The sequence below is a fragment of the Dendrobates tinctorius genome, unplaced genomic scaffold (genome assembly GCF_039654945.1).
Source record: "Dendrobates tinctorius isolate UK_male_01 unplaced genomic scaffold, ASM3965494v1 ptg000039l, whole genome shotgun sequence".
In the NCBI taxonomy this organism is placed as follows: Eukaryota; Metazoa; Chordata; class Amphibia; order Anura; family Dendrobatidae; genus Dendrobates; species Dendrobates tinctorius.
In genome coordinates, this window is record NW_027361707.1 from 50921027 (window position 1) to 50946311 (window position 25285).

Below are 25285 nucleotides of genomic sequence, written 5' to 3' on the forward strand. Positions count from 1 at the left end.
CAAAAAGCATCCATCATTAGAAGCAGGAGCCAAAACCAGGCTCCTGAGCCAGGACAGGTGAGTAACACTTATTTTGAGGTGTATTGTACATTGGATGATCATTTGGGGTCTTGAAACAAATATAAAGGATACTGAAAATTTTCGAGGCAATTTGTTTTTTTTTTTTAATTAAATGCATGTACTTGGGCTAAAAATAATTGTTGCAGTTGGGTTTAAATAAAAAATGTTGCATCATTAGGTTTTTAAAGCTGTTCGTTTACCTGCTCATCTCTGGCTTCAGGGTGAGTTAACTAAGAATCTGTCAGTGAGCTTATTCTGACAGCTTGTTTGTAAGTTGTAACTCTTTTATCTGTATTTTTTTGGCAAGCGCCTTAGAAAAATGACAGATAATGATCAGGTAATGACAAATCAGCTGATAGGCGCTCAACAAAACACAGTTAAAAGAGTCCCTAACTCCCTGTCAGAACGAGCTCACTGACGAATTCTCAGATAACTCGTTCTTCGGCTTTAAGCTATAGAAGGCAAATGGAGTAATATTTTTAATGAAAATCAAATGCACTAAACTTCATAAATACATGCAAGACAAGCAGATACATACTGTATATGGGTTTTATCCATGTAGTTTAGATCTTCTCTTCGATATTCTTTTGCAAATAAAACGGCTATGACTCACAGTATAAGCCGTGAGCACAAACGGCTCTGACCCCATTTACCTCTGTAGGAGTTCTGACAATATAACTTCCATAGAAGCGCCCCTTGATTTTTTTTCTCCTTCTGCTTAGTGTGGGGTGAATTGAATAATTATCTTTTTGATATTATTATGGTTATTATAATGTTATGGATAAGAAATGACAAAATTCAGAAACAAAGGAAAAAAAAAACCTTCACCGATGATTCGTCCCCACTTTTGTGTAAGCAATTAATTAATTAACAAGAGTGGCAATATAGATTGAAATGACTTTATTTGCATCAATGCACAAGTCCCTAACAGCATACCATTAAAAACATATTAATGTACCAAAACATATACAGTATGTACATTCTTAAAGGAATTCTATTCATTTTATTCAACTTTTTTTTTTTAATATAAACTACAGTTACTTTACATTAGTGCATGTTTCCATCCTTGAAAACTGTAGACTTCAACTAATTCTTGAAATGGGATGATATTTTTGCATAGTGTATTCAGTTCAGTGCTCGACGCTGTCTGTGAATCACATTAACTATGAAAATCATATCACCTGCTCGTACATAATGTTTTATGCTCTTTTTTTTTGCAAAGTCAATAAAATGCTTGAAGCTGTGCTGCACCTTTAATGAGAATGTTATAGCATAAAGTTTTTAAGAGATTTTGGTAAATGATTCAGAGATAACAGCCTGTAGAAAAACCCATGAAGAGGAAATAAATGCAGGATAGAAGCTGTGCTCCTATAAGAGCTAATGGAGATACTGGATGCACACATCCAGCCTATATTACTAGGAGAGACACTCCCACAAGAGAAAAATTGGAAACTTGAATCTGGCTACAAACTGCATATCAGGGGGCTGAAAATGATTGAAGCAATGTATATTTCTGACTGAAACTTAGTGTAATTGTATCAACTACAGTAAAGGTAACCACAAACTGTAACCTAAAAGTCACTATACGGAACTCCAAAACAGTATGCCCTAATAAACTCATAGAAAATGATACTATACTGCAAAACTAAACAAAATATTGCTGTAGTGTTCACCTAAAAGTGACTCAAAGGACATAAATAATACTAATATAGAGTATCTAAGTAATAATACCAAGCAAAAGTAATAAAGTCATATGAAAACCAAGTAATACAATCATTTAGTACCCTAATACCACTGCTGTAAGTAAGGAAATACATGTGTACATTATGTACGCGCACTAGTACACTTATGGCACAATGCAGGTATTCACGTTTATTGACTTTGGAGCGCAGTATGTGAAATCTCTGCTTGCAGCCCAAATGGGGGTTTCTTCAGAGTCTTCTCAGGGAAAAAAGTGCTTTCAACCACCTTCCTAGACTCTGCCAATCATATCATTGGCAGCATCTGTGAGGGAGGAATGAAAGTTCACGCCCCAAAGACTTTGAAAAAATGTCCAGTTGGATTTCAAAACAGATATTTCACATACTGCGCTCCAAAATCAATGAATGTGAATATCTTTGCAATGGAACGACGCAGTGCAAAACAAAAAAGAGTGGCAGAATCAGGGGAGCTCGGGGATTTTTGCAAGGTATTTCACTCAATTTTTTTGAGCAAGAAAAAAATCTTTAAAACAATTTAAAAGAAACATCAATTCTACAGAAATGATGTAATATATTAATGCAAAAATATATTACTAACACAACCACCAGATATAAAGCTGGAGGAAAAAATGTTGTGTAGTCAAAAAAATTTTTTAAAGATAAAAAAATCTTTATTGATGAAATATAGTTAAAAAATAATATATTAAATGCAAATGCTAATCAAGCTTGCGGAACTCAAAAGAGTGCAAAACACCGGTATGAATCATGCAAATGAGTAATGGCAAAGAAGCACACCTGTAGTTCAGACCAGAAAATCAAAAAAGATTTTTAGCAAAAATTTTTTTTCGATACATGAAATTGATAAATACACATATTAACTTGATTAGCATTTGCTTTTAATATATTATGTTTTAACTATATTTCATCAATAAAGATTTTTTATCTTTACGCAATGTTTTTTCCTCCAGCTTTATTTCTGGTGGTTGTGTTTGTATATATTTCATGAATAGAACAAAAATTAGAACTACAATCATTTGCAGGCCTGGATGCCCCTACCATGTGAACTAGGAAAACCATGTTCCTCATTCCTGCCGTTTAGGGTACAGTTAGTGAAAACAAAGCATTTTTGGACTCTGCACTATTACTTAGAGAGACCTGTTCTGTATAAATATTTGCACTTACAATATTTCTTGTCTATTAGACTATACAGAGATTACTCAGACCCTCCATCACAGCCCCGCACATTTTGCATATCTTTTTGGTTACCTTGGTAAATTTATGCAGCCTTCCTTTCTAGTCTTATATTCTCTACGTATTCACTGTAATATTTGGCTCTCACCAAGGTACCCTTTATGTAAAGGGTCAGACACTGACTCATAGCAGGGGTGCACCTAACTTTTCCTGGTCTGAGTGTCACATTGTCATTCAAAGACTGTAAGAAATCTTAAAGGGCTATTACCATGTGAGACATTTATGACATGCCAAAAGTGTTTATGTAAAGAGATGAACACATTGTCCTGTTCCCCCTTGAAGTCATCAGTGCTTTGTATAATGTAAAGTGTAGCGTGTATAATGTCATGCATCATGGTGGTGGTGATGCATAGTGTGGATTGTGATGTGGTGTATTGTAATGTTTTGCACTGTACTGTTAGGAAACTGAGTTCTGCCCAGCAACAGACAGTGAGTAGGGTAAGACATAGCTAAGTGTTGGGACTAGCCCATAGAAGGAGGGGCTACATAGCAGGATCAGGGGGGATGTGACATCATCGTGTGCCTGCTGAGTCAGAAGCAGACATGGAGGGATGGAAGAGAGAGCATCAGCCGATGCTCTCTCCTCCATCACTGCTTTCATCTGTATCGACATCTATGATGCCGATAAGTTGAATGCGCAGTGCGAGGGGGATGGCACCTGGCCCCTCTTACGGGCCCCACAGCGGCTGCATGTTGTACCGCTATTAGCGGCACGCCACTGGCTTGGGGTTCCTGGAGGAGCGGGGGCTCTAGGCAGCTGCCTGGTCTGCCTGCCACTAATGCCAGCCCTGCATATTCGCAAACCCTATCCTCTACGAGGAAATTTAGACTCGGAACAGTTGGAAGAGGAAATTACTGACGGGACTGTACTGTGGTGTTAAGCTGGGTGGTGGTGAAGGAAATGAGACCAGTTGAAGCAGGAATGTGTGAGGCCGAGGAAGTAATAAGATTGTGCATTGAGATGCTCTATATTAATGAAGAAACGTTTAACAAGTTGTGTACCTGCTTTCCTGTGCATATAGTATGGTAACACAAAATTGCATTCTGGACCACATGTGGCCCCTGGGCCACAGGATGTGCATCTGACTCATAAGGTGTCAATCACCAATAGGTGGCACCAGAGTCAACTTTGTTCCTCTTCTTACAGTCACCCTTTTATCTAAGGATAATGCATATTGTATAAAACAAGCTTTTAAAGGTGCAGTACATCTGATATGAGAATAATAGTGTAGGAAGTATATACAAGATATGGTTGTTACGGGGTATAGACAACATAACTGTAGAAAGAGTTTATTTTCTTCAGAATAGGCAGGCTACATAGGTTCCCCAGCTGTTAAGACATTACTATCCACAACAAACGGCCTTCCAGCTGTGATCTACACTACCGGCAATATACAAACAGCTTCATTCTATATTTTTTGAAAAAGTATAGTGTTTTGTTTTAGATGTTTAGTACCTGTTAAAAAAAGTGTTGAAAATTATTAAAATTGATAAATGAGTAAAGTCATGCAAATTACCCAAAATATGCACGTGAACATAAGTGAACATAATGCCAAATAGACGCTGATGCTCAGATGCCAGGTTTCCCGGCACATAACATAGGTCCCTGTATTTCTTCAGGAGATATCGAGTCTGTGTCCTTATCTGTGTCCTTACAAGCTCAGGTCAACTATGATGTGTTCAAAAATCTGTGTATTTCCTTTAAAACTGGAGGCAAAAATAAAATCCCGTCGATCAGTTGACACCGCTGTGAAAGAACGGGGTGCTTGTATGTAGATCTCCTTGAACTTCTCAAAAAGCTTATTTTCAGGATCCCACTGGTATATTTGTGAAAACGTATAATCACTGCCAAGAGCTAGGTAATATCTTTCCTTAAAGATAAAGGGTTGCAACGCCATTGCTCCACGGGACGGTAGTGCCTGGATCTCAATAAACTGCTTGTTGCTCCATCTCATGATTTTGGAATCTCCAATAAACCTGGTTAATGAAATGTAGAGTTCATCTTTCATTTTGTAACTTTTGACAGCCAGGACATCCTCCATGTTTGGGATATCACTCAGAGGGGTAAATTTATTGGTGCTTTTGTTCCACTGTAAGATAAGAGGTACTTGAGATCGGCTGGACAATACAAGATGAGGCTTCGCGTCAATTTCGATGAATTCTGCATCAGTGTCGCGGAACCATTCATGGAGGGACTGGTAGGAGTAGAAGCCTTTACCGTTCCACTTGTACACAGTGGTCAGACCTGCCTTTGAGCTGTCAGCAATCACAAAAAAGTTTTCTCCTTCAATCTGGAACAGCTCAATGTCATTTGGCTTAGAAATGCGTGAGACTTCAATGTCTTGAAACTTGGTGAATTTAGCCCAGCTTTCATCATACTTGTATATGTGAGATCCACCAAAGAGTTGGGCCACCACCATGAATACTTGATCATCAATTAGTATGGCTTTGCATCCGACAATGGATTGGCCTGCCAATAAAGAGAACTGGGTTACAAAAAGTTTATATATAAAATAAACCACCTTTATAGTTTTTAACAAAAAGTTTTCAAAATACAATGTAATTGTGAACATTACGAACATTGACTTTGGTCTTATCAGGTTGACTTAAATTTCAGGTTTCTGCCATATTTTTGGCAATCTAATACAAATAGAAGTTAGTTGGATATGTGCTCTTAGGAAAAAGACCAAACCATCCTGTTGAACCACATTCTTTGGTCCCAACAGGCATTTACTTGAGTGGTCAACCAAACTGAATCTACAGAATTGCTGGTATTAATCTCTCAAGGCCATGCGGAAGGTCAACCATCTATTTTTAGCATGTAAACCAGTCAAAAACTATTATAATTTTAGGGGAAAATGACATTTTGGATTAGAATTTATTCACAATTGTTGTAAAATTGAAAATTCTATATCATTCCTGTACCTGTAATGTTGTCATAACTTCGGAAGTTCATTTCAATGTGATCCCACTCCAGGACCATACAGTTTTCCATGCTCGGTTGTGCTATAGCCACAAAGACATCATTCTTGTATTGGAAGGTATCGACAGAAACTGATTCATATGGCAAAATTTGCTGAACGACAAAATCTGTAAATTGACAACATGAAAAAAAAATATTTTTTTTTTCAGGAATTCAGTACTCATCATAAACGCTTATTATTAGTGGGTTAGTGCATTTTTGAAATAGTACATTGATAGGGACAATAAATAATTTCAATTCCAACTATTCATACGGTCTTTCTCTGTTACTCTGGCTTTTTCCAAATAACTGTAAAGCGCTGTGAAATATAATAGCACTATATAAGTAAAATAAATAAATAAACTCAAGACAAACATATGTAATGTACAAATATACAGTATACTATAAATACATCCCCCTATGGACAAGAATCCAGATAAGCACTAATTGGAAAATCCTAAAATCTTGATGGAGCACACTTTTTAACATCTCCGCTAAATAAAATGATCGACCCCCTTGACGAAGGCAGACACAGAAACGCGCGTCAGGGCGGACGCTTCCTTGACACACTTTCCACTCACCCTTCCTCATACAGATACAATTCTTTACATATGGTTTCACTACTCTACTGGTATAGCCTAATGGCAACCTTCAATAACATTATATCTTCCACATTATAGTGACCATGCTTTGTCTCAGGATATATATGTGCATGCACCTTACCTAACTATATATGCTACTCATAGATGCATGTCCTGCTTTTAATAATGCTTGTATTTGATATATTTCTTTGATTAGAAACCGTTTAGATATGTGGGTACTATAATATTGGATTTATACCCAAGCACTTTTTGCATTTTACTATAATCTTATAATCTTATAAACGTGCCCCTGCTATATATACTGTTATCTGCTGTGTCCGACTGTGCAGAACAGCTCCAGTTCATGGTAGTCAGATACCACAGCCCCTGACCAGGGATGGTAGTCATATACCACAGCCCCTGACCAGGTAGGGAAGAATAACACACTTATGATAATAAGTATACAGACAAAATGGAAGGGGCTCGCAGCTGCTACATTCTCAGGTAACACATTTCACTGCCTGTTTTATCACAGGAATCATAGAATCATAGAATCGTAGAGTTGGAAGGGACCTCCTGGGCCATCTGGTCCAACCCCCTGCTCAAAGCAGGATTCGCTAAATCATCCCAGTCAGATGTCTGTCCAGCCTTTGTTTGAAGACTTCCATTGAAGGAGAACTCACCACTTCTCGTGGCAGCCTGTTCCACTCATTGATCACTCTAACTGTCAAAAAGTTTTTTCTAATATCTAATCTGTGTCTCCTCCCATTCAGTTTCATCCCATTGCTTCTTGTCTTTCCTTGTGCAAATGAGAATAAAGTTGATCCTTCTACAATGTGACAGCCCTTTAGATATTTGTAGACAGCAATTAAGTCTCCTCTCAGTCTTCTCTTTTGCAAACTAAACATTCCCAAATCCTGCAACCTTTCCTCATAAGACAGGGTTTGCAGACCGGTCACCATTCTGGTCGCTCTTTTCTGAACTTGCTCCAGTTTGTTGATGTCTTTTTTAAAATGTGGTGCCCAAAACTGGACACAATATTCCAGATGAGGTCTGACCAAAGAGGAGTAGAGGGAAATAATGACTTCACGTAATCTAGACTGTATGCTTCTGTTAATACATCCTAGAACTGCATTTGCCTTTTTTGCTGCTGCATCACACTGTTGACTCATATTCAGTCTGTGATCTATTAGTATACCCAAGTCTTTTTCACATGTGCTGTCACTTAGCTCTATTCCTCCCATTCTATATATGCTTTTTTCATTTTTATTGCCCAGATGTAGTACTTTGCATTTCTCCCTGTTAAAAACCATTCTGTTAGTTGCTGCCCACTTCTCCAGTTTATTTAAATCTTTTTGAATCCTCTCTCTCTCTTCTCTAGTATTAGCTATCCCTCCTAGCTTTGTGTCATCAGCAAATTTAATCAGTTTACCCTCAATTCCTTCATCTAAATCGTTGATAAAGATGTTGAACAATACAGGGCCCAGGACAGAGCCCTGTGGTACCCCACTTGAGACATTCTTCCAACTGGATGTGCAGCCATTTACGACCACTCTTTGGGTCCGATCACTAAGCCAGCTATGAATCCACCTAACAGTTGCCTTGTCCATTCCATACTTAGTCATTTTTTCAATAAGGATTGTATGAGAGACTTTGTCAAATGCTTTGCTGAAGTCAAGATATACTATATCTACAGCATTTCCTTGATCCACCCAATCAGTGATACCGTCATAGAAGGAAATTAAGTTAGTCTGACATGACTTATTAGTTACAAACCCATGCTGACTCTGTTTGATCACTTCATTCTTATCCAGGTATTGACTTACATGTTGTTTAATAATTTGTTCAAAGATCTTTCCTGGTATAGAAGTCAGACTCACCGGCCTATAGTTGCCTGGGTCCACCTTCTTCCCCTTTTTGAAGATAGGAACAACATTTGCTCTTCTCCAGTCTTCTGGCACTTCTCCTGTTCTCCAAGAATTTTCAAAGATTATGGAGAGTGGTTCAGAAATTTCTTCTGCTATCTCCTTCAGTACTCTGGGGTGTAATTCATCTGGACCTGGAGACTTGAATTCATTTAGATTAGCTAAGTGTTTCCTCACTATCTTTCTGTTTATAGATATCCTGGATTCTTCTATTCCCTTAATAGGACAGTGAATAACAGTTGGTGTTACATTTCCTTTCTGAGAGAAAACAGATGCAAAATAGGAATTTAAAAGTTCAGCCTTCTCAACATCCTGTCTTACCATTTCATCATTTTCATCCTGTAAAAATCCTATAGCATCTTTGACTTTTCTTTTACTTTTGACATATCCCCAAAATCCTTTATTATTGCTTTTGACATCTCTTGCAAGCCTCAATTCATTTTCAGCTTTAGCTAATCTGATTTGTGCCCTGCAGATTCTGCAGACAGCATTATATTCTTCTTTAGATATGCCTCCGTCTTTCCATTTTATAAACATTTTTTTCTTCCTTTTTAGCATGTGCTTAAGTTCTGTGTTCACCCATCCTGGTTTCCTTAAATGCTTCCTATTCTTCCCTCTTTTCGGAATTTTTAACAACTGTGCTTTGAGAATTTCATTTTTCAAGATTTCCCATCCTTTCTGGACATTTTTGTCTTTAAGGATATCCAGCCATTGGATCCCTCCAATTATCTTTCTGAATCCCTTAAAATCTGCCTTTCTGAAATCTAACCTTGACGTCTGAGTCTTCACAGGTCTTCCGCCTCTAGTTATCCAAAATTCTAAAATAGCATGGTCGCTACCTCCTAGGGTTCCAGCCACTTTTACCTCCTCAACCATTTCCTCCCTGTTTATAAGGATTAGATCCAAGGTAGCAGTTCCCCTTGTTTTCTCCCCTACCTTTTGGAAGATAAAGTTGTCAGCAAGAGAAGATAAGAATTTCCTTGACCTGTTAGATTTGCCTGAGAGAGATTCCCAACAAATGTCTGGATAGTTGAAATCTCCCATGACAACTATGTCATATTTTTTGGAGAACTTGGCCATTTGATGCATAAAGAGTTCATCCATATCTTCAGCTTGCACAGGCGGCCTGTAGTAAATGCCTACAATGATTATTTACGGTAATAATAATTTATTCTATCATTTGATCTATATTAATAGTCCCCAGCCCACACATCCTTTACATTTTGTTATTTTGATTCATCTTTATTTTGTGAATGTCACGTAGAATTGCTTCCATTGTTCTACTTGTTATTTCTCCCACACCCTCATATTTTTATTGATTGGCTAATAAATTTGTAAATTTTAATTCAGTTATCTTGGACTTTGTCGGTTCTCCTTCTCTTCCTTTGCATATACCCTATGTTCACCGATTAGTCCTTAATTGGTCCAAAATACACATGTGGTGATAGTAGGGAACCTTCTCTTATACTTATATGATTTTGCTATATCTACATACTATCTACATGTCTTCTTCTACATACTATCTATATTATCATCTTCTTTTTTGAGTTTTTTGTAGATAAAATGATTGCACACTATGGATGGGAGAAGGCATTGGTTTTGCAGAAAATAACCACTTAAAATAATGCAAATCTCCATGTAACTAAGAAATGCAAATTATCTCTGGATTTTGCAACCTACATTTATCATTATAATAACCTCATTAAGGTGAGAACATACCAGTTGTTATGCAGTCTGTATCAAAGCTCGTTATTTCATTCAGCTTCTTCCCTTGGTACACAGACGGCCCTGTACAAAGCACATCCGACACAGTGGAGTTTGTCATCTTCAGCCATGAAAATAGCCACTTAGCTTTACAGTCACACTCGAATCTATTGCCTCGTAAGTCTCTACAACACAAAGATATGGACATGAAAATGCTATAATGTCGATGTGACAAGCCCCATACATTTATCTGATCCTTTTTACGACAGCTACAGTACTTTGCTTTGTAATAAATAATACAAATTTATTTTATTTCCAAGGAACATTATTACACCAAATCTAGTGCAAGGTCTGTGTAGATGGACATCCACCTCGCCTCACCATCATTGTATCTCTGTATGTCCTCCATTCATTGAGTGCTGTTGAAGATACTATTTCTGCGCTATGTAGGAGACCAGGGGTGTAGTGATAGAGAAATTTTGCCCTTAAAATGGTTAGGGTGCTTTCACACTGTGTTTCGGTACTCATTCAGTGGCTCCCGTTGGAGCTTATGTCCGAACCCCACGCAAAACAGAGTTCGGCCAACAGGGCCATATACTAGAATGGTGCATAATTTTTGGGCATATACAACTACTGGAGGTGGAATACTCAGACGCAATCTACTATGTCTGGATGGCCACCTCTAGTAGGCGTACACTGCCGAAAAAGGTGCACGTCAAAGCGCACGTTCGCTTTGCCGGCAACATTATAGTCTAAGGCCCAACGCATACACCTGATCCCATATTGCAGGAGGGTTTGGACAAAAGCCACAACGGGGGCCACTGAACGGATGTCTGAACACAATGTAATAGCACCCTTGGCTACAAAGGTATGAAACTCCCCTGATACTGCCTTCCTCTGCTGTTTGGGGATGCTGTGTTCTCAGAGTTCATGGTATTCCTATCAGTTTCTCTTAAACATCCCTAAATTCTCTTTGTTTTAACAGGAAGAAACCTACAGTATTTATGAAACTTTGATACTGATGGCACCACCGCTGATCAGGTGATTGAAAAGGCAGTGCCACTCCTTCCTGGTTTTCCATCTCACAGCTTCATACATTATGCAGTGGCTGCGCCTGGTATTGCAGCTTAGTGGGCATGTGACTGAGCTGATACAGAATGAACGAAATTGTGTCTATTAAACAAAAAAGGGGGAAAGACATAAATAATAGTGGTGTAACTATTGTGGGTGCTAGGGCTGCAGTTGGGCCGCAATTATATTACTATGTGATACAGCTGGTATCTTCAGGGCATGGAGAGAACTCAGCTCCTGAGTTCCCTTCACACATGTAGACCCCTGGGCCGACAAATGGGTATGTCCAATTGTGCTAAAGGATTAGAGGGGTCGTCTAATCGGTTGACAGTTGAGACCAGGTCAGACCGCTAATCTGAACTGGGCTTGCCTCTGCAACTTCAGTGGAGTGTCGGGGAAGTAAAGTTGGCCGAATCCAACAATTTGGTTTGCAAAGTTGCTTGCGTTTACAAAAACTTTGCAAATTTTACCCATTTATGAAGTTGAGACTACCACTTTAACAAAAATATTAAAAAAAACGATGGCTCTTGAAAGCTGAATTAAAGAAAAAAAATTGCTTCCTAAAATAACTGTGGTGTTAAGAAGCTAATGTGCATCAAAGTGCACTTGGACAATTAGGCAGAACTTGGCATTGAGAAACAGAAAATCAATGGTCTACATAGGAAATATTGCCCTACAGATGAATTTTTGCATATACACTAGTCCTTAGTGTATGGATAGCTGGGATGCACCCAGGCCCTAAAATGCCCACCCCTCTGCCACACAGTATTCAGCGGTACCATACATATCATGGGGTAAATTGGAGGGGGGACCTGGTACAGATTTACCATCAGGTTCCTGGAGCTTCATGCTATGATTCTAAACCCCTTACAAAGTGAAGAAGAGCAGAATTGACTGTAAGCAACATTGTCAGCATGCAGGAAGAAGAACATTAAAAGTCCATTAGTAGGAGCACTAGTCCATTACATCTCTAATATATCACAGCATTGAAAAAAGTATTGCCATAGTAAAGACGATGAGATATAAGGGTATGACACGTATTTATATGAAGAGGCAGTCTCTGTGGGTTCATTCCATATTTACAAGGAAGAAAAGATGTTTAGGCTCATGATTTATTAACAAATAGATTTATTATATTAGAAAGCAGTAAATCTATTATAGCAAAGCACACAGAATAAAAATCTGCAACTGGATTGGAAAAATTAAACATATAATAGACAATTGTGTCACCCACCAAACAGAAAATAGGTAAAAAGAGTGCAAAAAAATAACCATAATAATAGTAATAATAATAAAAACTCTACGGCTATGTGCACACATTGTGGATTTTGATGCGGATCCGCAGCGTTTTTTTCCGTGTGGATTTGCATCAAATCCGCAGTGTAGTGCACAGGCAATGTTAGTCTAAGGTAATTGAAGAATCGCTGTGCACATGCCGTGGAAAAATCTGCGCAGATTTGCAGCGTTTTTTTCCCGCAGCATGTCAATTCTTTTTGCGGATCCGCAGCATCGTTTTCCATTCTGGTGTGAGCAGGTTGCGAGATGCAGTAACGGGTCGGAGGCAGCACAAGGGTAAACGTGGGGATTAATTTAACAGGTATAATCCTAGCAGGGAGAAAACAAGGAAAACGGTATAAAGGGACACAGGGTACGGAACCCAGGGGAAACGGGTGTGAAGAATAGGGAAGGAAGTTCAAGATTAGCAAACTTATCAGTCTGACGATTTCAGAATGCTGTTAGTTCAGGATGTGGACATTGGCGCCAAAGCAGTGGCGCGTAAGGGGTCCGGTATGGTCCTGGAAAAGATGGCGTCCTGGATCCTGGCGGCGGTGGTGATTCCACGTGGTCCGGTGTAGTCATGGAAAAGATGACGTCTTGGCTCCTGGCTGCAACAGTGATTCCTTGTGGTCCGGTCGGTGATCAGTGTGTCAGGAAACCACGACTCAGGTACAAAGGGAAACCCCTCACAACAGGTGTTCCAATTCTCCAGTCGGTGTGCGCGCATCCTGTCACTCACGGTCAGCAATGTCAGCAGGAACCAGGTACATCATTGTCGTTGTTTCATGTTGAATTGGATATCGGATGTAATTGTGGTTGCAGAGAGGAATGAAATGTTTATTTGTTGTTTTTTTTTTGTTTTTTTTTAATTTCTCTGCTCCGTTGCTGAGAGGTTAGCAATAAAAATATTGGCACCTAATGAGTTAACATTTGTTAAAGGGAATCTGTCACCTATTTTTTTGTATATAAGCTGCGGCCACCACCATCAGGGGCTTATCTACAACATTCTGTAATGCTGTAGATAAGCCCCCGATGTAACCTGAAAGAAAAGAAAAAGGGGTTATATTATACTCACCCAGGGGCAGTCCGGTCTGATGGGTGTCGCAGGTCCGGGTCAGACGCCTCCCATCTTCTAGCGATGACATCCTCCTCCTTACTTCTGTCGCGCTCCTGCGCAGGCGCACTTTATCTGCCCTACTGAGGGCAGAGCAGTGTACTGCAGTGCGCAGGAGCTGGGACCTCTCTGACCTTTCCCGCCGCCTGCTGTATGATGCCGACCCTTCTGGGAAGCAAGATCATAATGTGAAACACATTTTTTGTCATACACAGTATATAGTCATGGCCAAATGTGCTGGCAACCATGAAATTGTTCCACAAAGTGAAGGATTTCTCCAAGAAAATTATTACACATGTTTTGTTATACACATTTATTTCATTTGTGTGCATTGGAACAGCACAAAAACAGATTAGACACAATATGACAAAACCACAAAAATGAGGATAACACTTTTGGCAATCTCAACTTAATATTTGGATGCACATTCTTTTAGAAGAAATAACTGCACTCAATCGCTTCCTATAACCATCAACAAGCTTCTTACACCTCTCATCTGGAATTTTGGACCACTCTTCTTTTGCAAACTGCTCCAAGTCACTCATACAAGTGCTTCTCACAAAAGTAGAATATCATCAAAATGTTAATTTATTTCCGTTATTCAATACAAAAAGTGAAATTCATATATTATATTGAGTCATTATAAACAGAGTGATCTATTTCAAGTGTTTGTTTCTGTTAATGTTGATGATTATGGCTTACAGACAATGAGTAGCCAAAAGTCATTATCTCAGTAAATTAGAATACTTTATAACAACAGCTTGAAAAATGATTTTAAAATCCGAAATGTTGGCCTACTGAGATGTATGCTCAGTACATGCACTCAATACTTGGTCGGGGCTCCTTTTGCATCAATTACTGCATCAATGCAGCGTGGCATGGAGGCGATCAGCCTGTGGCACTGCTGAGGTGTTGCCTTCAGCTCGTCTGCATTACTGGGTCTGGTGTCTCTCATCTTCCTCTTGACAATACCCCATAGATTTTCTATTGGGTTAAGGTCAGGTGAGTTTGCTGGCCAATCAAGCACAGTGATACTGTTGTTTTACACCAGGTATTGGTACTTTTGGCAGTGTGGACAGGTGCTAAGTCCTGCTGGAGAATGATATTTACATCTCGAAAAAGCTTGTCGGCAGAGGGAAGCATGAAGCGCTCTAAAATTTCCTGGTAGACGGCTGCGCTGACTTTGGTCTTGATAAAACACAGTGGACCTACACCAGCAGATGACAAGTGAGGCCGTACTGGGGACACAGGCCTTAGAAGGGAGGCCATCATGACAAGGTTGAGGGGACCATAGGTGGAAGAGCAAGTCTATAGGGCTGGGTCAGATAGGGTTAATTGTTTTGAGTACGTGCGAGCGAAGGGATAGGGCTATGGGATGGTAGGAGGGATTATGGAAGGAAGAAGGGAGGGGGAGCACTATAAAGGGGATGGTCACATGGCCAGGGCAACCATTTTAGGTGCCCCATAGCAGAGATAACAAGCTCCCACCCACCGGCCCCTTTGTTGTTATACTGGTCAGTTAAGTTGTTAGTATTTAGGGGAAGAAGAGGTAAAAAAAAATAAAAAATCTGTGTTTAACCAAGTTATATGCACTTTCGTCATGGCAGCGTGGTGAGGGGGGGAGGTCCTCGAGGTTGGTGGTGCTAGAAATGGCGGATTGGAGGGGGGGGAATCGCAAAGGTCCTGGACTCCCCCTTCGGTGGATCACATGGAATGTAACGGTATGGTGATACCGACAAGTTAATATGGGAGCCGTGGCCAGTTACGGCAGTTAGGCCGGGTGAGTCTCTTAAGGTCTCTGAGCTGGTGCTTAATGGCTGGAGACAAGATTCGGCCAGGGGTGGCAAGTTTTGTAGGATACTGATCCGAGCCTGATACAGTTTGGCGCCTCGAGGATCGCCCCTCCCCCTATGTTGGTATTTGTTGCTAAAATTGTTATACTTTATATTAATAAAAGGCTGCTGTGGCCATTTTATCCAATACAATGTCTGGTGATTAATTTACGTGGTACGGCGATGTGTTTTTGGGAGGCCGATCAGAGGTCGGGCAATTGTGTTACAAGATGGGTGAGGAGCGAGAACACTGGGATCACAAATAACCACTTGTCATGGCTCCCCAAACCATCAATGATTGTGGAAACTTCCCACTAGACCTCCAGCAGCTTGGATTGTGGCCTCTCCACTCTTCCTCCAGACTCTGGGACCTTGATTTACAAATGAAATGCAAAATTTAATCTGAAAACATGACCACTGGACCACTGAGCAACATTCCAGTTCTTTTTCTCCTTGGCCCAGGTAAGATGCTTCTGGCGTTGTCTATTGATCAAGAGTGGCTGGATACAAGGAATGCGACACTTGTAGCCCATGTCCTGGATATCTCTGCGTGTGGTGGCTCTTGTAACAATGACCCCAGCAGCAGTCCACTCCTTGTGAATCTCCCCCAAATTTATGAATGGCCTTTTCTTAACAATCCTTTAAAGGCTGCAGTTATCCAAGTTGCTTGTGCCCCTTTTTCTACCACACTTTTTCCTTCCACTCTTTCCATTAATATGCTTGGATACAGCACTCTGTGAACAGCCAGCTTCTATAGCAATGACCTTTTGTGGCTTCCCCTCCTTGTGGAGTGTGTCAATGACAGCTTTCTGGACATCTGTCAAGTCAGCAGTCTTCCCCATGATTGAGGATCCTACTGAGACAGACTAAGGGACCTTTACGCTTAGGAAGCCTTTGCAGATGTTTTTTGTTAATTATTCTAATTTACTGAAATAATGACCTTTGGCTTTTTATTGGCTGTAAGCCATAATCATCAACATTAACAGAAATAAACATTAAAATAGATCACTGTTTGTTTTGACTCTATATAATATATGAGTTTCACTTGTTATAATGAAGAACTGAAATAAATTAACCTTTTGATGATATTCCAATTTTGTGAGAAGCACCTGTATTTGAAGGCTGTCTTCTCCCAACAGCAATTTCAATATCTCTCAATAGGTGTTCAATGGGATTTAGAGCGGGAAGCATTGCTGGTCACTTCAGAACTCTCCAGCGCTCTGTTTCCATTCATTTCTGGGTGCTTCTTAAAGTAATGTATGTTTGGAGTCATTGTTCTGCTGGAAGACCCATGACCTAGGACTAGGGATGAGTTTTCCGATATTGAAATATCGGAAATCGTCCCGATATTTGCGATATCGGAATTCCGATTTACGATTACGATATTTTTTTCACATCGGAAATCGGAAATCCCATAATCCTTCAGCCTCTGAGCACTCCGTGGAGCCAATCAGGAGCTGAAGAAATGCTGACAACATTGTGTAACTCCCCTAAACTTGGTAGGAGGCGTCCAAACTTGCTAGCTAGGGGCTGCGCTGCGATTGGCTGGCTGGATGGTGTGATCAGGCAGTATAAAAGGCTGCGCCTGCCATTTTAGCCTCACCCTACTGTGAAAGCAGATAGGGATAGGTTGCTGTTGGCGATATGGAGAGATCTCAGATCTAATAGCGATAGAAATTGTTTTTTAGCGACTGTAGCAGCCCCTGTGTGTTACAGAAGCAGTCTTTTTCCTCACTGACCCCGCTCAGTTTCATTTTTTGTGCTGTGCAGGCTCTCAGTGAGGTGCTTAGTGAGACAGTGCAGAGCACATTCACTGCAGCTGCTGCAGCTCCTCTTGCTGCAGCACTGTGGGGTGTGTGTCTCACGGCCTTTTCACAGACTTTTCTTTTCATCCCTTAAATCCCCTTCCCCTATTTTTTCCTAAAAGTGTAGCTTCACCATCCAGTACATTTTGGTGAACGCTATATAGGGATTTTTCAGTGAGGGGTTCCCCCGAACCTCCCCCCCAATCCCTTACCCCCAGTTATCCTTCAATTTTCCTGGTGCTCGGGTGCGCTTTGCACAGTTTAGTCACCTCCGCTGCGCAGACTGCCTGTGTGCTTTTTTTTGGGGAGTGCAGCTCCCACTAGGTCAGTTTTTGTAGTCACATCAGACTGCAGGACCCCTAGTGCGGCCTGTTCTATCGCACACCCCCAAATTTTTCACCAGTAAATTCACTCTCAGTGCCCCTATAAGTGTTAATTTACCTCACAGCATCTATTGAGGTTAAAGTCAAACACTATATAGGGATTGTACTGTGAGGGCCCAAACAACCTCTGTGGCTGGTGCCACACAGCACCTGGCCCAGTCCCGGAGAATCCTTTTTTTTTGGCGTCACAGCAGTGTCATTTACTGCACTGTGACATCCGACCGTAACGTGTACACCAACACCACAAACACACGTTACTCTTTGTGCAGGCCACACTAGATTCAAATAAAGTGTAGCAGACACACCATCATACAGTGCCATTAGTGTTTCTTATACCTGTTTGCAGTCCTACAGGAATAAGCACATAATCCCTAATAATTACTTTCTTGCCATTCTGAATCCATCGATAGAGATGAAGGAGGCAGGGAGTAAGGGACATCCCCGCGGCGGCCGCAGAAGAGGTGCATCAGCAGCTAAACATGGTGCACATCCAGAGCAAACAGCAGGCCCAAGTCACTCAGCACCTCCTTTCACCTGGTAGCAGTCATTTATGCGCAGCTTGTTAGGAGCGCAGGGCCATAGGCTGATAAGAGAGGATCAAGTAGAAACCGTTGTTGGTTGGATGGCAGTTGAGGCATCCACCTCAATGAGCGTAGCATCCTCCCAGGACCTCTCCACCACATTGGGTCAGGCCACTGAAGAACAGCACCAATCTGCTTCTTTACCGCCCATTAAATTGCCCAGACATTCAGAGGGCCAGGAGCCAACCTTAATCCTCTTCTCAGAATCTGTTGGCTTGGAATCTGTGTGCCATCCAGACAGCATTCCTGCAGCTGAAGAAGAAGTAGCGTGCACAGATGCGCAACCACTGTGTGCGTCTGAGGAAGAAGTGGAGGGTGGGCCAGTGCCCACAGTGACCAGACCCCAGTCAGCAGATGATGATGATCTCAGCTGCCAGTTTCTGCTGACAAAAGTGTATTGGATGACGAGGTCCTTGACCCATCATGGCATGCTGAGGGGCAGCAAGCAAGTGGGGATAGCTCAGAGGAAGAGCTTGCAGTTGTGGCGCAGCGTGGCCATCCACGTGGGAGAGGAAGAGGGAAAAACTGGTTGTCGGCTCCCTCAACTTCAGCACCCGTTAGGAGCAGGGCTCTTTTAAAGAGCACAAGGGGTGCATCCAAGAGTTGTGGTGCATGGGCCTTTTTCGACCAAGTTGCAGATGACGTTACAGTAGTCAGATGCAAGCTTTGTCGACAAACTGTGCAGAGAGGGAAGAACGTCAGCAACCTTAACACCACCAATATGTTGACGCATGTCAGGAAGAGGCACCCTGTGGAGTGGCAGCATCACACCCAAGATGATTCGCCACCTGCAGCTGGTCCCCCACCTTCCACCTCTTCAGTCACAGCGGCCACCTCTTCCTCCAGCTCGCTAACAGCTGCACCCGCTTCCTCGCCTGAATGCCAGGGTGCATCTGCAGGCAGTGTTGTACGGCGGCACACTGTCTGTACTTCGTCAGCATCAGCATCCCAATCGCTAGTATCCTCACACTCCCAATCCAGTGTGCAGCCATCTGTCACACAGATGTGGGAGAAAAGGTGCCCGTACTCGGCAAACCACCCATGAGCATAGGGCATTAATTCTCGCATTGCCAAACTGCTTGCAGTGGAAATGCTACCATTCTGGCTGGTGAGCAAGTCAGCTTTTATCGATATGTTGGGGTTTGCAATCCCACAATACAGCGTTCCCAGCTGCTTCTACTTCAGCAGGCAAGCCGTCCCCGCCCTGCAACAGCATGTGGAGCGTAAAATTAAGCATGCGCTACAAAATGCAGTTAGTAGCAAGGTCCACCTGACCACCGACGCGTGGACCAATCAGCATGGCCAGGGACGCTACATTTCCATCACTGCCCATTGGGTAAATGTAGTTGAGCCTGGAACTGAAGTAGACAGTGCAAGTGCGCGGATCCTGCTAACTCCACGGATTGCAGGCCTCACCTCCGTACAAACTGACTCCTCTTCATACTCCTCGTCAGACTCGCCTGCACCCAGACGTACCACAACAACCGATTTCAGCACTGCATCAGCCAAACATCAACAGGCCGTGTTGAAATTGGTTTATCTGGGTGATGTTAGCCACACCGCAACAGAGCTGTGGAACACGATCAAGGAGCAGAGCGACATGTGGCTTGCCAGGTATGGTGGTGTGTGACAACGGTCAAAACCTGGTCGCGGCTCTGGGCCTAGGTGGTCTGACTCACATTCCATGCCTTGCCCATGTCCTAAACTTGGTGGTTGTCACGATCCAGGTTGGATCTGACTGATTAAATGCACAAAGTAACCTTTTTTTTTTTCCCTTGGCTGTGTGCCAAAGGTGGTTTTGCCCCCAGTGGCCATTAGGGTCATTGCACTCTGGTTACCTTAGTTTGTGCACGTAATTATGTAACAGGTGTGATTGCTCTATAAGAGAGTATCAGGTGTGTTAATCAGGGTGGGTGAAAGTTCGTCGTTTGCAGGCAGGCCTTGGTGGGGAGTGGAGCTGGGGGAGAGTCACGGGCAGCTCAGTGAGAGTCCTGGAGTGTCAGCTATGGTGTCTGCAAGGAGGGCTGGCATGGCTTGGTGGAGTTGCATCTATGGTATCAGCGGGGAGTTCTTGCATGGCTTGGTGGAGTGGCAGCAATGGTGTAGAGCTGCACTCAGGATGCTGGATTCGGTTGCTGGAAAGCTGGACTCAAAATGTTGGACTCTTTGGCAGAAAAGCTGGACTCATTTGCTGGACTGTTTTTGGACAGCTGCACGCAGGTGTGGACTCTGCTTGATCCAAGGCTGCACTATGGTGCTGAGAAGATCCGTTTCTGGACAGTGCACGCAGATGTTGGACTCGGTGGAGTAAAAGAAGCACGCAGGTGGTGGGCTCTGTTGCTGGGAGCGTTAGCAACAGAGCAAAGCTAAGTGGTGTTCCCCTGTTATGTCACTTTTCCTTATGTGTGTTTAGTGCAGTGTTGGGACTAGTTTCCGCACCAACCAATTCCCTAGTGAGGGTTTTAGGTTCCTGATCGGCGCCCGGTGCGGAACCGGCCTAGGGAACGTTAGGAGTGTAGAGACACTGACTCAGGGGAGTGCAGGTGGTTTCCACTTCCCCTTTCCCTATCGCAGGGCCACCATTGTTATTGTTACCCAGGTTTTCCCTATTCCCTTGTCTTACTGTATTAGTTACCGGCCTGCGGGTCACGTCACATAGGACAATTACACGTGCCACATCCTGTTGTATCAGTTACCGGCCTGCTGGCTGTGTCACTCAGGACGGGGCACGTTACATTTTCACCAGCCATACTTTTTGTTTTTCTGGTTATCCTCAGGCCATGTTCAGACCTGTGAGTATTTGCTGCTGGGCCTCACTGAGGTGAGTGAGGACCTGCATGGTGTAGAAGCAGTTTCAGCAGCAATTATCAGGGTCTGGGGCCTCCCGTTTGGCTCAACCAGGAAATCAAATAGCGGCTGGCAATGAAGCCCGTAGAGTCGCTGCTGGGGAGCGGGACTTGCTCTTACAGGCGGACGTACCCAGACAGGTGGGTGGAGTTGGTCCCCATAGTGCTGTCTGGGGTTCCCCGAGGTGAAGGGGTGCGTCCCGGTAGTGAGCAGACTGGTGTGATAGTCCGCGGGGTCTACGCCAAATCTTCCATACCACCGAAGTAGCCGCCCCTCCTGGTCGTTCGGGGGAAGGCGACCAGGGAGTGTATTTTTCCTCCATTTCCCAGGCCCCTCCCTCACTGGTGTGAGCAACAGGTGTGCTGCGGGGGAGTAGGGGCAAATCTCAACCCTCGCCATTAGCCAACCATGGGAGGTGCAGACTTTGTGGTGTAAAGGGTTGGAGGGTGGTGTACCCCTTGGTGGAGTGCGGGGGTGTGAGTGTGGTGACACAGGGGGACGCCTCTGTTGTCGATCCAAGAATGAGTTCACCGAAATATGACAAATGAATGTGTGGCAATAAACGTTCAGGTCCGGACCTGTGTGTGAACGAGCATGTATGGGTGGCCACCAAAAACATCTTGGAAGTGTGTTGCGGAGTCTTACCAGCTCATACCGAACATACACATACATAACTCGTTCCCCAGGTCGACGCTTTGAAGATGAGTGGTGCCTCCAGAACATACTTTGCCATTACCAGCGGTGCGCTTGTCATAAACCTGAGGTGCAGGTAGTTGCAGAGGTGAACTCTGGATCTAGGCATCTCCGCTGTAGGTGGTGCCCTGATGAGGAGTGGTCTCGAGGGTCCAGAGGCCCCTCATTATAGGGAGGGTACTGTCACGATCCAGGTTGGATCTGATGGATTAAATGCACAAAGTAACCTTTTTTTTTCCCTTGGCTGTGTGCCAAAGGTGGTTTTCCCCCCGGTGGCCATTAGGGTCATTGCACTGTGGTGATTTCAGTTGCAGTTTTCCCCCGGTGGCCATTAGGGTCATTGCACTCTGGTTACCTTAGTTTGTGCACGAAATTAAGTAACAGGTGTGATTGCTCTATAAGAGAGTATCAGGTGTGTTAATCACGGTGGGTGAAAGTTTGTCGTTTGCAGGCAGGCCTGGGTGGGGAGTGGCGCTGGGGGAGAGTTGCGGGCAGCTCAGTGAGAGTCCTGGAGTGTCAGCTATGCTATCTGCAAGGAGGGCTGGCATGGCTTGGTAGAGTCGCATCTATGGTGTCAGCAGGGAGTTCTTGCATGGCTTGGTGGAGTGGCAGCTATGGTGTAGAGTTGCACTCAGGATGCTGGATTCGGTTGCTGAAAAGCTGGACTCAAAATGTTGGACTCTTTGGCAGAAAAGCTGGACTCATCTGCTGGACTCTGTTTTTGGACAGCTGCACGCAGGTGTGGACTCTGTTTGCTCCAAGGCTGCACTATGGTGCTGAGAAGATCCGTTTCTGGACAGTGCACCCAGATGTTGGACTCGGTGGAGGAAAAGATGCACGTAGGTGGTGGGCTCTGTTGCTGGGAGCGTTAGCAACAGAGCAAAGCTAAGTGGTGTTCCCCTGTTATGTCACTTTTCCTTATGTGTGTTTAGTGCAGTGGTGGGATTAGTTTCCGCACCGACCAATTCCCTAGTGAGGTTTTAGGTGCAGGGCGAGTCAGGGTTTTTAGGTTCCTGATCGGCGCCCGGTGCGGAACCGGCCTAGGGAACGTTAGGAGTGTAGAGACACTGACTCAGGGGAGTGCAGGAGGTCTCCACTTCCCCGTTCCCTATCGCAGGGCCACCATTGTTATTGTTATCCAGGTTTTCCCTATTCCCTTGTCTTATTGTATTAGTTACCGGCCTGCGTCACATAGGACAATTACACGTGCCGCGTCCTTTTGTATCAGTTACCGGCCTGCTGGCCGTGTCACTCAGGACGGGGCACGTGACAGTGGTGCAGAGTTTCCTTAGGAACTATCCTGACCTTGAAGAGCTGCTGCACAAAGTCAGATACGAGTGCTCTCATTTGCTCTGTTCAAGCATGGCTGCATCGCGCCTTTCAGCCATGCAGCGCAGATTGGGCTTGCCCGAGCACCGCATCATTGTTGACCTCCCCACCAGGTGGAATTCAACTTTGTATATGCTGCGGAGGTTGTGTGAGCAGCAACCTGTAATTATGGAGTTGCAGCTGCATCAGGCGCAAAGTAGGCGACACACATCTCAGCCCTCCCACTTTACAACCACAGAGTGGGCATCCATGAAGGACATATGCACCATTTTGAAGTGCTTCGAGGACTCCACTCTGATGATGAGCACGGATGCTGCCCTACTCAGCCTGACTATTCCCCTTATATGCCTTATACAGTAGAATCATCACTTAAAGGACTAAGGGATGAGGTTTCTCAGGAGGAGGAGGAGTATGATGAGACACTTGCACCAACCAGGCAATCTTCATCGGCCCGGTTGGTATAAAGCTCTGTGGGTGCCTCACAAAGGTCCAGGCAACACACAGCAAGCGAGGAGGATGAGGAGGACTATGAGGATGAGCCAGAGGAGGAAAGTACACAGCGCTCTACTAGTAGTCACCAGATAGACCATGGATGGAGTGATGCAGAGCAGCCAGAGCACATTCCTCCAGCTGGTGACAGCGATGCATGGCCAGTTGGCAGCCTTCAGCACATGAGTGACTTCATGCTGCAGTGTCTGAGAAACGACCCACGCGTGGCTCGTATTCTCCACACAAATGACTACTGGGTGGTCACCCTCTTAGATCCACGTTACCGGGACAGCCTTCAAAGCCTAATTACGCCGTTGAACCGGGCGCTTAAAATGCAGGAGTATCAAGATGCACTGGTTAATTCACTCATGTACTCTTTTCCACCACATAGCAGTGATGCGCGTGCACTAGCAGGCACCTCAGTGCGTCCTGGGGCCAGCGGAATCCGTTCAGAAGCCGGTAGCAGAAGCAGTACATTTGCTACTGACAGGTTCAGTATACCCAACCTGTTCCAACGGTTTCTGAACCTGCAAAGAGTTCGGGCACCATCAGCACAGACAGTGCAACACACTAGGAGGCAACGTTACTGTGACATGGTGGCACAATACCTCACCACCCTTGTTAGTGTGCTTCAGGATGGATCTGCCCCCTTCAAATTTTGGGTCTCCAAGTTGGATACATGGCCCGAGCTTAGCCAGTATGCCTTGGAGGTCCTGGCTTGTCCTGGTGCCAGTGTGATTTCTGAACGCGTCTTTAGTGCAGCTGGCAATGTACTAACAAACCAACGTACCAGACCAGACTATCCGCTGCAAATGTGGACTGGCTTACATTCGTAAAAAAGAACCAGGCCTGGATTTGACTTTTGCTGCCCTGGGCCAGAGTAGACAGGTTACATGCATGGTTGGTAGCAGTATGCATGCTCTGTCATGTGCCTATGTTGCACACAGCGTAATCTGTTATGCCCGTGCTCTGGCCTCTACTACCAACATCTAGCACCTGGTTCTGTGACTGACTCTTTCACCTCATACTGTTTTCCATGGGCTCTAGTATCATAGAATCGTAGAGTTGGAAGGGACCTCCTGGGCCATCTGGTCCAACACCCTGCTCAAAGCAGGATTCGCTAAATCATCCCAGTCAGATGTCTGTCCAGCCTCTGTTTGAAGACTTCCATTGAAGGAGAACTCACCACTTCTCGTGGCAGCCTGTTCCACTCATTGATCACTCTAACTGTCAAAAAGTTTTTTCTAATATCTAATCTGTGTCTCCTCCCATTCAGTTTCATCCCATTGCTTCTAGTCTTTCCTTGTGCAAATGAGAATAAAGTTGATCCTTCTACAATGTGACAGCCCTTTAGATATTTGTAGACAGCTATTAAGTCTCCTCTCAGTCTTCTCTTTTGCAAACTAAACATTCCCAAATCCTGCAACCTTTCCTCATAAGACAGGGTTTGCAGACCGGTCACCATTCTGGTCGCTCTTTTCTGAACTTGCTCCAGTTTGTTGATGTCTTTTTTAAAATGTGGTGCCCAAAACTGGACACAATATTCCAGATGAGGTCTGACCAAAGAGGAGTAGAGGGAAATAATGACTTCACGTGATCTAGACTGTATGCTTCTGTTAATACATCCTAGAATTGCATTTGCCTTTTTTGCTGCTGCATCACACTGTTGACTCATATTCA

General features: G+C 43.5%; 1 protein-coding gene across 2 annotated transcripts in view; it reads right to left on the reverse strand.

Moving 5' to 3' along the window:
• Positions 1-945: 945 nt before the first annotated feature.
• LGI2 (leucine rich repeat LGI family member 2) overlaps positions 946-25285 on the reverse strand; it is a 71046-nt gene continuing 46706 nt past the window's right edge. For both annotated transcript variants that reach the window (XM_073574689.1, XM_073574688.1), the window contains 3 exons: positions 10199-10368; positions 5937-6101; positions 946-5481 (listed from right to left, as the gene is read on the reverse strand). In XM_073574689.1, the coding sequence (XP_073430790.1) occupies positions 4664-5481; positions 5937-6101; positions 10199-10368 (1153 nt within the window). In that variant the 3' untranslated portion in view covers positions 946-4663. The remainder of the gene's footprint in view (positions 5482-5936; positions 6102-10198; positions 10369-25285) is intronic.